General features: G+C 44.2%; 2 protein-coding genes across 15 annotated transcripts in view; both read left to right on the top strand.

Moving 5' to 3' along the window:
* Positions 1-3,949, top strand: part of LOC309371141 (homeobox protein ANF-1-like) — a gene marked incomplete at its 3' end in the record, with an annotated part of 80,003 nt that extends 76,054 nt beyond the window's left edge. Inside the window, exons 2-3 of one of the 2 annotated variants that reach the window (XM_081913800.1) lie at positions 1,972-2,135; positions 3,283-3,949. In XM_081913800.1, coding sequence (XP_081769926.1) covers positions 1,972-2,135; positions 3,283-3,303 — 185 coding nt within the window. The remainder of the gene's footprint in view (positions 1-1,971; positions 2,136-3,282) is intronic. The other variant, XR_014168827.1, reaches the window with a different exon arrangement.
* A 1,756-nt stretch (positions 3,950-5,705) lies between these two features.
* Positions 5,706-13,488, top strand: part of LOC309371135 (uncharacterized protein) — a 56,127-nt gene continuing 48,344 nt past the window's right edge. For 2 of the 13 annotated variants that reach the window (XM_081913785.1, XM_081913784.1), the window contains exon 1: positions 8,812-9,097. In XM_081913785.1, coding sequence (XP_081769911.1) covers positions 9,076-9,097 — 22 coding nt within the window. In that variant the 5' untranslated portion in view covers positions 8,812-9,075. The other 11 variants (XR_014168810.1, XR_014168816.1, XR_014168811.1 and 8 more) reach the window with 11 other exon arrangements.

Below are 13,488 nucleotides of genomic sequence, written 5' to 3' on the forward strand. Positions count from 1 at the left end.
AGGGTTCGGTTGGGCCCTTATACCTCTAATATGCTTAACACAGGAACACCACAGGGATGCGTACTCAGTCCGCTCCTTTATATTCTCTACATGTACGATTGTGTCGCTGCTCACCCTAGTAATAGGGTTGTCAAATTTGCAGATGACACAACCGTGATTGGGCTCATCCCTGAAAGGGAGGGTGAAACGGATTATAGAGATGAGGTGGAGCGGCTGACAGAGTGGTGCAGAGCTAACAACTTGCTCATAAATACAAGGAAGACAAAGGAGCTTGTGGTGGACTTCACGAGACAGAAGAGCAATGTCCAGCCACTTTTGATTGATGGGGTCTGTGTGGAGAGGGTAACAACGTTCAGATTTTTGGGCGTTGAATTACAAGAGGATCTGTCCTGGAGTGTCAACACAAGGAGGCTTGTGAAGAAGGCACAGCAGAGACTGTACTTTTTGAGAATTCTAAGAAAAAACCATCTTCCACAGAAACTGCTGCTTGCCTTCTATCACTGTGCCATTGAGAGCGTGCTCACTTATGGCTTATGTGTGTGGTACGGAAGCTGTACTACCCAGGACAGGATGGGGTTGTGCAGAGTTGTTAAGGCAGCAGAGAGCATTGTTGGCTGCCCACTCTCCACCTTAGAGCAGATTTATGCCACAAGGTGCCATAGGAAGGCACTGGACATAGTAAAAGATCCATCACATCCTGGTCACTGTCTCTTTGAGCTCCTGCTGTCGGGACAGAGATACAGGATGATGAAGACAAGAACAAGCCGTCTTAAGAACAGCTTCTTCTCCAGAGCGATCTCGGCCCTGAATGGGAAGCCTGGACTTTGAAAGTCATCTAATCTTCCTTGCTGTACTATACTGTATTGTTTTAATTAGTGTTTTTATGGAGCAGTCAAGTAATTTCATTGTCCCCGAGAGGGGGCAATAACAATAAAGATATTATTATTATTATTATTATTATTATTATTATTATTATTATTATTATTGGTGCGTAGAGTGGCAGCCCTGGGTGGGTGGGTCATTGACCACCCGGGCAACTGCGAGGCCCTCTACCGGCTTGATGGCGTGCATCTTTCGGATGCGGGAAATGACATGTGGCTGACTGATATAGCAAAGGGGGTAAGGGATTGGTTTCAGGCATGAGAGTATTGGTGGCGAGCGATAGCTTGTGTGGCAGTAGGCATTGGTAAGAAGGGGTTAAGAGGATGTGGGGGGGAGGAACGCCATCACCTCCCCCCAGTGAGCGAAGGGTGGTCCGTTAAAGGACTCCGGGGGGCGTGGCCCTGTCCGAAGCCTATGGAGGTGTGGGCCAAAGGCACGCCCCCGAGCGGTGACCTGGGGGAGCTCCTAGTCGACGTGCCTTGGCAGGAGACTCCCCCGATATAGTGTTAACCCTTCCCCGTGTCTCCAGCAAATGAGCTGGAGCCGGATAGTCGTTAGGACCAATGCCTAAGCCAATGCCTCTCATTTCTGAATTCAATAAAGTTGTGGACTAATTTGCCCATTTAACCTTAAACTATGGTGTCTCGTGTCTTTATTTATCCTGGTGGTGGGGGTTGGGAACTCGCCACACAAACGGGATTAAATTTCCCAATAAACGTGGTTAGGATCAGTTGCGACAAAGGATGGCAGGTGTAGAAATAAGAGTTAAATTCTTATGCTTCGGCTTTTCATCAAGCCTTGTTCCAAGCAAGGGGAGGTTTATTTAAAGGCCACAAAGTGCGTGGATTTCAATGTCAGGTACAAAAGCCTTTCTGTAAAAAGCGAAGGCTTTGCCCTTCTGCCCTCTGCCGGGGTGGTCAGCGGGGCGGTTGAAAGAATTGCCACTGAAGCCGGGGGTCGTTTTACGCAGTGTAACCTCAGGCAGCGCCTGATTCTGGGGGACTTGCTCCCGGGCAAGTGCAAGCGATGCAGCTTCAGTTTAAGCTTGCCCAGAGCTTCCTTCAGATTTGCCTCTTTGTATTTTCCCAGGAGGAAGCCACCCCAAAGTCGGAGGAGGAAGGCGAAAAAGGACCGTTTTTACCACTGCTCAAATCGAGCTTTTAAAAAAGTCCTTTGAAGAGAACCAGTACCCCGGATACGAGACCAGGGAGGCGCTGGCGAGGTGCATCAGAGTCGAAGAAGATCGTGTGCACGTAAGAATCGGGATGGTGGGGGCTCCCAAGACTTCCCTAACCCGCACATACTGGAACAATTTGAAACGCTCAGAGTAATCCTTGCGTAGTCGAAGGCCTTAGTTCACCCGGGTGCCTCTCAGCTTATCGCGAAAGGCGCCTTGTTCAAGAGCTAACTTCCTCTTTTTTTTTTGGAGGGGGTTGTATCGTGGATGTAAAGGCTTTTTATAAAGGGTGGATGGGTGGTGCTCCCTCCTTTTCAAATTTAGGGAGAAATTGTGCGCATACTTGTTCAGAAATCCTGGTTCCTGATTAAGGCTTCCTTTTCCTTCCCAGTAAATTTATGGACAGCACACATTCATTTGATGCAGATTCTGACTTTAAATCATTAAAAAAAATATTCAGGGACCCAGCTTCGAAATCTAATTTCTGCAATGGATGGGCTTAGTGTTAAAAGTACATTAAATCTGGTTTTATAGGCTGCCTTTGCAGCTTGATCCAGTTAACACTAACTCCCAAGGTAATGTGCAGAGGACTGCAGCCATAAGCAGCTTGCACTGCAGAGACTAAAAAGAGTTAAGCTGCATTGCTTTTTCTGGCAAAAGTTTTAGGAAGTACTTAGTTCTCTCCTACAGAGAAATTGGCATTTAGAAAATATATAAATACACTTCCCTGCCTAGTCCATTACCCCCAGGACACTTGGGAGGCTGAGGCAGAAGACCCCAAACAGGGCACAACAAATGGGTAGGTCTTCTGAGTGAGCCATTTAAAATTACTGTTACTAAGTTTATTGAATGTTTAAAACAATTGCCAAGCATAAAGTGTTGCCTTCCAGCACAAATGCACACAGAGATGTTAAGTCTTGTATGCAGCCATCCACTAGGCATTAACAAATGCTTGACAATTTCGTACAGATGAAGCTCACATCCACAGGTTATACTTCAATAAAACGAGTCTTGTGGAACTGTACACTTGTACAGCTTTTAAAAGTGGCTTTTCTGATAATGCAGAACAAAATTCAGCCAAATAGCACAATACAAAACAAGTTAACATAGGTTCTCCCACTGTAATACACTAATCTTTGTTTGGTTGCTGTACCTGAAAGTGAAATTATGACCTACCTGTTTGGAAATAATGGGCATTTGGTTCTCTCCTTTCTTCTGTTCAGATTTGGTTTCAAAACCGATGAGCCAGAACACCAAAGAGGATAGGTTCCAGGATAAGGATCGGGAACCATGCTGCAGCCCCTTATAGCCACAGTGAGAGAACCAGTCAAAGAAGCAGCCTGGACAGCAGCCCAATAAGAAGTCCAGCAAGCAGCCAAAATATTCAAAATATTCACATGCAACAGAATTACCAGCCACACAACTTTCATTATGCTGAAAGCTATGGAGGAGCAGGGTTGTGGCAGCCACCTCTCATCAATACGCAACCAGAAGAGTGTGCCCCGCAACAGCAGAGCTCCCCGGAATTGAACCCTGCTTATTACCAGCAAGCTGCTTTTTGTGGAGCTGGGCTTTATGAGACTTCCCAGGCGAGCAACTGCCCAGTTCCATATTATGGTGCGGAGATGGTGAGGCAGCCTCCACCACCACCTGATAACTTCTTCATGGCATCAAGCACTTATACTCCCTGGTCTGCAACGGGGAATTATTCAGCTACAAATCCTGGACAAATGCAGAATGTTGATGGAAGTGCTTCGGGCTCTCAGTTTTTCTCTTTAAGTCAGGTTCCAGATTAGCATCCCAACTCCTTCCTTGCTATCCTGTACATATTTTACAAGCTCCCTCTTTTAATGTATGACTTCGATGTTTTGAATAAAATTTGTTCCTTTACTAGCTTGTCTGGAGTCTTCATTTAATTTTCCATTTACTGAAACATTCACTTTCCTGTGTGCAAGCATATAAACATGGGCTTAATTTTCCCATAGAAAAAAGTCAGTTGCGCGGTACATGCGATTCTAGAGATAAAAGGTCAGGTCTTCTAATGGCTGAATATTCCTGAGACACATTTTAATGCACCAATGGCTTTCTGCCCCTTTCCTTTTCTTTTTAAGTCTCTGTATCTGAGGCTAGAGTAGGTGGCAATAAATGTGGTGGGAAGTTGCTGCATTTTCTTTGTATGCAAAAGTATATTTGTAGATCCTGCTATAAGTAGATTTGGTAACACTTTTCTGTTTTAATAAGTTTGGTTTCCATTCATGAGTCTTCCATTTTTTAAAAAACAGAAATTTGAGATGGGGATATAAGGTTTAATTGATTTTCCTACCATGACTGTGTTAAGCTGCTCTCCAAAGCTTTAAAGACATATAAGTTTAACTTATAAATGCCCATGTTGCAGGCTAAGGCACATACATCTATTCAAAACTATGTGTGGGGATATTTTGAACACTTTGTTTCATTTTCTTGCTCTTAATTCCCCCCTTCAAGGTTTGTGCTCTACTGCCTTCAATGAAGCTTTATAGGAGGGTTGCCTGTGAACTAGAGGTACCACTGTATATGCCTGAGGGAAGGTAGCCGTGTCCTATGGTGGCGCCTGGGGACCGGCTACGAGATAACTCTGAAGGGCTTCCCTCTCGACATTGTCTTCCCTTATTACTTTCCTGCAGCACCAGCGCTATAACGAACGTTTTCCTGGGGCAACGGGGGGGGGGGAGGGGTGTCCTTCCCGCTCCTCTTTCTGGTCCCAACGGCCGCCCATCCCCCACTCCCTCTCGCTTCGCCGCGTAGAATCCAGGTTGGCGCCGCGCGCCGTTTCCCGCCCAAACCGCCCCCGCGCATGCGCCCCCGCCTGTCCTGCCTTGGCGCCTTTTGGCCACGGCTTCCCCTGCGGCGTCACACCAGCCGCCCTCCCCCTCCTCCTCTTTCTTCTCCCTGGTCTCCCCGCTTCCCCCCCCTCCCCTCGGTTTCCTCTTCGCTCCTGTTAACACAATGACCCCCCCACCCCGCAGGGGGGACCCACCCAGGAGGCGAGATAAGCGCATTAGCATGTCTGGCCTCTGAGGAAGGCTGCCCCCTCTCGCCTTCCATGCTGCTCCTGTCATTCCTCCAGGCTCAGCGCGGGGGGGGGGCGCGGCTGGGCTGCCCTAAATCCGCCTCTGCTTGGGAGCTGGATCTTCCTCACTTCCACTTCTTCCCCACTACAAATCTGCCGCTACAGCAGCCTCGGGGCAAAGAGGAGGCGCCACTGGTCTCTTCTCGCCTTTCTTCGCCATTTGATCTTGATCCGCCAACAATCTCCATTCTTCCCTGGGGGGGGGGGGGAGAGAGAGTTTTGGGACTCGTCTCAGGGGACCAAATGTCTTGGGCCGGCCCTGCTGACCCCCCTGCAGGAGTAAGTCTGGCCAAGGTGGCTGGGACGTCAGCTCAGGCAAATACAACCCAGGGAGGATTTCACGCAGAAGCCTGTGCCCCCCTTTTCATCTTTGCCTCTTTTTCTGAACCTGCCCCTGGGAATTCGGCTGGTGTTTCTCTCCCTCCTCCATAAGGAAATCCCTGAGCACTAGCATTCCCAGGGTGGTTGCCAGATGCTGAGGGGTGAGCACTCTGCACATGCCTGGGAGTAAACCATCTACCAGCTCCTGTTAGATTCCCTTAGGTGAGAGAAAGGGTTTCTACAGTGATAGCCCAGTAGGTGCCTCCAGAACTCATTGGAGGAAGACTAAATGGTGACCACCACAGCACTGTCGAAAAGGAGGACACAGGTATCATTCAATGGGTCTGTGCTAATGTAGGTAATATTAATCTGTATGTTTTGAAGTATGGTTGATTCCCACCCCCCTCAATTTTATTATTTTATCTGTTTGTAAAACAAAACACTGCAAAGTGGTTTACTATCAAGTGGTGTATACATTTAATGAAATAAACAAATGGCCAAAGGCAACTTTAAAACAATTACTGTAATTTAAATAGAAATATAATACTTCTCACCGTACTTAGGTGACCCGAATGCCTGCTTAGTCTGCTGTCCAAATGCTGACTTTTGGGGGGCATTTGTTTGAAAACTGCAGCTAGACTATAAAGCCCTTGAAAGAATGCTGTGTCTGCTATGTCTCTGTTCCAGCACTCTTTTGTTTAATCAAATTTCCACTATACTTTTCTTCAACAAGGCTACACTTTCTGAAAAACAACCTATACACAATGGGCTTCAGAAACCACAAAGTTACTGTCTAACAACCTGCAGATTATCATACTCATACACATGAATTAATTAATTACAGATCGTTCCAAAGAGCACCCACATTGAAGTATGATTTCTGGTAAAGTAACTTATGGTGAAAAGAATTTTTAGACAAACTTAATGAATGGAAGAGTTATGGGTATTTAAAGAGCTTAGATGGTTATTTAAAGATTGCTCTTTCAAAATATACATTGAGCTTTTGAAGCAAATGTGGACACAGCACCACTTTTTCTGATATCTGCAGGCATAACACATTGCCCGCAGTCAGATTAGACGTATTTAGGTAATATAATAATTTTAATATTTCAAACGGAAATGAGATGAAGTGGGTGTCGATCAGGGAGAGAGAGCTTTATTGGCAGTAGAACCCCAGCTATGGAACAGCCTCCTCCGTGAGTCTTTCCTGGTGCCTTCTTCATCTTCTCTAAATCATCTAGTGAAGACCTTTTGGTTCACCCACATGGTTTAATTCTTTATTGAAGCTTCGGTGTTTTATGCTCTCTGTGATGCTATCCATATAAGTTTTTTGTTCCCTTTTATTTTTGGTTGATCATGATTTTTAATTATTATAAATCAAGACAGTTGCATTTAGTCAGAAATACGTCCCTCTCAATCCCTACCATTTCATTTACTTATGTACTGCTTTTGAAATGAACCTCAGAAAGTGGTTTACATCAATATATCAAAACAAAAAGCATCCATTAAAAATGTAATAAAAAAGCAAAGGCAAACTGCAAGGGGGGAAAGTTCAATGATTTTAGGATTGTAGCTTTTAAAAGTGTAGTTTAGTGGGAGAGAATTTTTTCGCTATCCACTTTCTCCATGCAATGCAAAATTTTATAAATTTCTGTCATGCCACCTCTTATTCAACTTTTCTCTAAACCAAAAAGTCCCCAATGCCCCAACCTTCCCTCATTGTTCCATTCACTTGATCACTCTGCTGCCCCTTTCCTGTGATAACACATCACATGCTTGTAATTATAGGGTGGGATGGGGGGCGCAACTAATCCCTTTCCCACTTCCCCACTCCAATCCTAATTGCTTTCTAAATTGCTGTTTCCTTTGCATCGCAGTGGTGGGAAGAAGGTGGGAAGAACGCTGCGTGTTTTGCAGTACATCTCAAAGGATCGCTGACCTCCCCTCTCCGTGTTTATAAACATAGTAACAGCAAAATAATCCCCCTCCCTCTCTACCTCTACCACAAATAGTTCTGAATCTCTACGCCCCTCCCCCCCGTTTGCTATTTTAACACCCAACTAGCAATGAGTTCTGGGTAACCACTGTTGTCGTCTTCAATGGGGTTGTTCCCTGACAGATCACCACATTGAAAAAATCAGATTTTGATTAGAATTTCTGTTCTGGGTTGTCACACGTCTCGAAGTCATTGGTGTGAATAAAAATGTTTAAGAATGTGGATTAATTCTGGTCTGTGGCCCCTCTGGGATTTGGCGCCCAGAATCTTAAAATTAATTGGCTTCATAGGAGATCTGCGCTTGCGTATCCAATGCACTGTTTTTAAAATAACGTAAGCTTTTTTCTAGCGTAAAATGAACGCAAATTTAATCGTCCATTAATAAAATATAGTTTGCTTACTCAGCTTAGATTTCTTTCTTCGGTTGCCACCGCTGTTATGTTTACCGTCTTATTCGCATTTGATGCGATTCCTGGCCGTTGCCACTGCCTCCATCCAAGGCGATGTACAAATCTATTTAGACGAGAGGGGATGCTATGAGGGGTATTGGAATTAAGTTGTTCCAAGCTTCTTTGTCGATATGACATAATTTACACTTGCTTCTTTTTAGAACAACAACAAAAACTTTTTAAAAAGGAGAGTATCTTTGGCCAGGGCGCAGCCTGACTCCCTCCTTTGGCAATCTTCGCGGAGCTCTGGCCCAATGGTTGCCATTGGTTTGATTTGAATTAATTTTATAAAGAATGATTTTAGAGTGTTGTGTTGTGTTGTACTGTTGTACTGTTTTATTGTTGTTAGCCGCCCTGAGCCCGGCTTTGGCTGGGGAGGGCGGGATATAAATAAAATTTATTATTATTTTATTATTATCCGTTTGAGATAGGAAGTGTGTTCTACCTGGTAAAGGGGGGGCGTGTTCTTTGGTTGGACCGCAAGTGTGATTTTTGTACGATGCATGTGTGGGACACCCCACTTTATTCAGTTCTGGGGTAGTTACTTGCATTGGCTTGGCAAAGAAAATGTGTAGCAGTCGCAGGAAGGTTCCCTCTCTCTCTCTCTCCCCTCACTTCTGAATTCTCTTCTCTTCAGTTGCCTGCATTGGATAATGATCCAAGTCGAAACGTGCCAGCAGCGAAATATTAAGCATATCAACGCCGGTTTTTAAAATGTATTTTATTGCTTTTTCACATGCAATGAATACCATTTAAAATGTAATAAACGACGTCAGCTAGTCTGTCGTTTCTTGGAATCAACAGCAGTTTAAAGTTGGAACCGCTGCTTAAAACCAAGGGCTAAGTACGAAATCACAGACTAAAGTTGGTCAAAGTCAATTGGTTATTACTGGCGGCGGAAGAGTCAACTGCCAAAGGGGTGGCCAGGGAGGGAGGGAGAGAGGGTATTGTCTCAGTTTAGCAAAATGACGGAAGAAAAGGTGATTCCCTCTTATCGGCTGAGAAGTAAGGGTGGGGTTCGCCCACCGGAGATAAATGCCCAGACCGAACCCCCAGCAAATAGCAGAGCGAACCTGAGAGAGTTAGTGTCCATTTTTAAGGCAAAACCAATTCAGGAGAGAGAGCGAGAAAGAGTTTTTTCATGATGGCAACCAACAACGAAGGTAACAAAAACTTAAAAAAAAATGTTTATTAATTCACTGTCTATAAAAAACAACAACAACATTGCTCTAATTATTTATAGGGGAATGAGTAGGAAGGAACGTGATTTCTGTTTCATCTGGGTCAGGATCCTGGTGTAGGGAAGACTTTCAAAGTCCCATTTGTGGTAGCCGGGGAGAGATTAAGCATGTCTCACTATTTCCTGGGAAGAAGCCCAGGCAAGACTGCTTTGCACAACTTTATTCGTAAACACCAAGCATTTAGTGCGTGGAAAGTGAGATCCTACACAGTACACACTTTCCTGAACGTTAAATCCTTTTCAAATAAACGGCGATTTAATTTCCCAATAAACGTGATTAGGATCGGCTGCGGAAAACGATGGCAGGCATAGAAATAAGAGCGTAAACTTCTTACTTAAAATTCTTTGGTTTGTTTCCATGCAAGCCTTGCTCCGAGCAACGGGAGGTTTATTTAAAATTAGTGTCCATTGTTAAAGCAAAACCAATTCAGGGAGGAAGATCTGCAAGCGTCGGTTCAGTTTAAGCCGAGCGCTTCCTTCAGATTTGCCTCTTTGTCTTTTCCCAGGAGGAAGCCACCCCAAAGTCGGAGGAGGAAGGCGAAAAAGGGCTGTTTTCAGCCCATCTCACGTCGAGCTCCTAAAAAAGCCATTTGAAGAGGACCCGTACCCCGGATACGAGACTAGGGAGTCGCTGGCGAGGAGCATCGGAATCGAAGAAGATCGTGTGCACGTAAGAAGAGGGATAGTGGGGGTTAATAGGACTTCCTTAAACCGCAAATACTGGATAAATTTAAATCGCTCAGAATAATTCTTTCGTTGTCATTCGAATGCCTTAGCTCTTCCTGGTGCAGCCGAGCTTAATGTGAAAGGTGCCGTATTCATGAGCCAACTTCCTCTTTCCTGGGTTTTTGTGGGATTTTATTGGAGGAGGGCCTGTTGTACCGTGGATGTAAAGGCTTTTTGTAAGGGGCGGGTGCGTTGTGTCCCCTCCTTTTCAACTGTAGGAAGAAATTGTGCCCATACATGTTCAGAAATCCTGGTTCCTGATTAAGGCTTCCTTTTCCTTCCCACTCAAATTATTGGAGGCACATACTTTCAAATATCAAAGGTTCTGGCTTTGAACAGTAAAAACTCTTAACAAACCTGGTTTCAACCTAATTTGAGGATAAAACCATCCAGTTTTCTGGGCCGCCTTTATAGCCTGATCCACCTGACCGAATTCCCAAGGGAGTGCGCATAGGATATTGCTATTAGGATGGCAGCTTTCAGCACCTTGCATTGAGAGACCAAATGTGCAGCATTCAGCTGGAACCACAGTTAAGCAACATTGCTTTCCTAGCCAATGTCCCGCAAGTCCCTAGTTCTCCCACACTGAAAAAATTACACCACATGAAGCACAAATATTCGGTGGTCCTCTGAGCTAGAAAGTGAAATTATGACCTATCCATTTGGAAATAATGGGCATTTTGTTCTCTCCTTTCTTTTGTTCAGACCTGGTTTCAGAACAGAAGAGCGAGAACAAAGGTGACAGGTTCCAAAATAATGATCAGGAACTGAGCTACAGCTCCTTATAGCCGCTGTGACAGAAGAAGAAGTCCATTAAACAGCCCGGGGAGCAGCCCAAAAAGTAGCCATGCAGCTTCCATTATCCCGAAAGCTTTTGTTCAGACCTGGTTTCAGAACTGAAGAGCGAGAACAAAGATGACTGGGTCCAAAACAATGATCAGGAACCAAGCTACAACTTCGTATAGCCACCCTGACAGAAGAGGTCCAAGCACTCCGAGAAGCAGTGCAAGAAGTCCGATGCAGCAAGCTGCTGCAACCCCCAACGGAGCTAATGAACCGAGGTGAGATTTTTACCAACTTGACCTTTACAAGATAAATAATGGTGAGGACCAGGAGTGGCTGTAGAACATCAGGCTTTTATCGGAGTGATCTAAGACCTCTCTCTAAAAGAGCTACCCTAAAGGGAGCACAAACAAAAAGCACTCGGCCCTTTTAGAATAGGGGTAAAGTCAAGCCGAGTGAGAATCAGCAGGAAACTGAAACTTCTCCCTCCTGCACTGAAGGGCCGGCTGTGCAGAAAGAGGATTGTGTAGAAGAATGCCACAACAAAGGGCCAATAAAGCCCAAAGTAAATCCAAACATAATTGGTACAGTCACCGAAGTACTCCCAAAACAGAGACTTAAATCCCAAGCTTCTCCTGAACCATCCCAAGTCTGAGAAGTGGAAGAACTAATGTTAAAACAAATTGCGGAGATGTCTTCGGGAAACCCTAAAACATCAAGAGACTCCTGCTTCCAACCTGAGACAAATGAGGATGAGGATTTATCAGTTATCAAATGGCTTGTGCTTTTAACTGAGGATATTGAAAATATAAAATTTCATCTGTCCACCTGTACAAAAATCCTCACTATAATGATGGACACTTGCAAAACTCTCTGTAGGGAACCCAGCGGGGTGACTGTAGAATTGGAAAGTAATAACAACTTCCTTCCTACCACCTGCAAAAACAGATCACCAAGGAAGACCAAGAGATCTTGTAGGGCTACTGCCTTGAAAAGGAGGCCCATAAGGGTAAAAAAGAGCAGAAATGTTAAAAATTTTAAGGCAGTGCGTTACAAAAAAATGGATTTTAAAAAGCTCTTTAATCTTCTCAAGAGTATCCCAATAACCGAGACCAGTGGGAACACTGAGAAACTTCTAACCAGGAAATCTTCTAAGCAAGAACTTTCTATAAACCCTTGTCCTGACGCTGCGATGGAATGTTTGGAACCCTTAACACCTACCACCAACACCTAACTCCAAGCAAGACATTTTGATCCAAGATCCATGGTCTTACATTCTATCTGTAGATGAAACCAATCCCTCTAAGAAGAGAAATCTGACAAATCTAACAAATAAAAACTGGAATCTGGTGCTGTACCGAAACAAACTCGTTTTATCTATTTATCCTAAACCCCCAGGACTCCTGTCACAAGAAGAGCATAAAGCCCATCTATTGAACCTTTTAAAGATCTATATGCCAGGCATCCTTAATAACCCTACCGATTTGGCCCAAGTGGAATATCTATACTTCAACGGATTCCAACGCAGCTATATTACCAGCCACGCAGCTTCCATTATCCCGAAAGCTATGAAGGAGCAGGGTTCTGGCAGCCACCTCTCAGCAACACACAACCAGCAGAGCCCGTCTATGCTGCACAGCAGCAGAACTCCCAGAAATTGAACCCGGTTCATTACCAGCCAGCTGCTGTTGGTGGAACTGGGCTTTGTGAGACTTCCCAAGCAAGCAACTGCCCAGTTCCATATTATGATGCAGAGATGATGAGGCAGCCTCCACCATCGGCTGATAACTTCTGCACTCCATCAAGCAGTAAAACACTCTGATCTACAATGGGGAACAGTCATTCAATGGCGAACACTTATGCAATGGGGAATCATCCAGCTTAAATCCTGTGCAAATGTTGCCTGAAGATTACCAAAATTGGCAGCAAAGCAATATCTTCCCTTCTCCCGACACCTTCTAGGGTTACCCATCCATATAAATCCCCCCATCTTTTAAATTTTGTATATTTTATAGTTTTTCAATAAAGTTTGTTATTTTAATGCCTTCGACTGGCTTTCCTTTTACTGAAGCATTCTCTTCCCTTTCCCCAAGCAAGCTAAAAGCACTTGTATATTGAAATCAAAAATAAAAGCTGAACAATTGGCCACTTGTTCAAATAAGGACCAAAGTCAAAATCTGGGGTCAGAACAATTGGGGAAATGTTTCAGAAGGTTCCAATTTGGCTTTTGTTTTTGTCAGGTTGATGAGGGTTAAATGTTTAGTTGGGGTTGGCGGTTACTTTAATTTGGGTATAAGTATAAACTGTGCATTATTGCTATTATTATAATAATTATTTATTGTTACTATTGGTTTCTTAGTTTGCTATTTATTTGTTTTGTTTTTAATGTTTGGTGCATTGTGTTGTAAGCACAATGTATTTTTGTACTTTTTGCAGAAAACAATAAAGCATATATGAATATAGATATATACGTGTGTTTTTGTGCATGTGATTCTATGGGGGATGGATTTTTCTGAGCCCTGCCTGCCTGCCATGCTACATACTGCACTCCCTTTTTGAAATGTTGCCTGAATACAGAAAGGGGTTGGTTCTGCCGGATCCCCTCTCTGCTTTTACGTGCAACTTCCACAAAGGAAGAGTTCACCCAAACCAAAATCCACAGTATCTTGATGATGTGACTCAGACATTGGGTTAAATCCTGGAATTCAAAGTGTTAAATGAGGCTGCTATTGGAGAGTATTGGGAATGCCTTACAAGATTCCAATCTGTTTATAATGCTACACATTATCACTTCATCATTCAGTA

Source organism: Podarcis melisellensis, assembly GCF_964234715.1.
Source record: "Podarcis melisellensis genome assembly, chromosome: 5".
In the NCBI taxonomy this organism is placed as follows: domain Eukaryota; kingdom Metazoa; phylum Chordata; class Lepidosauria; order Squamata; family Lacertidae; genus Podarcis; species Podarcis melisellensis.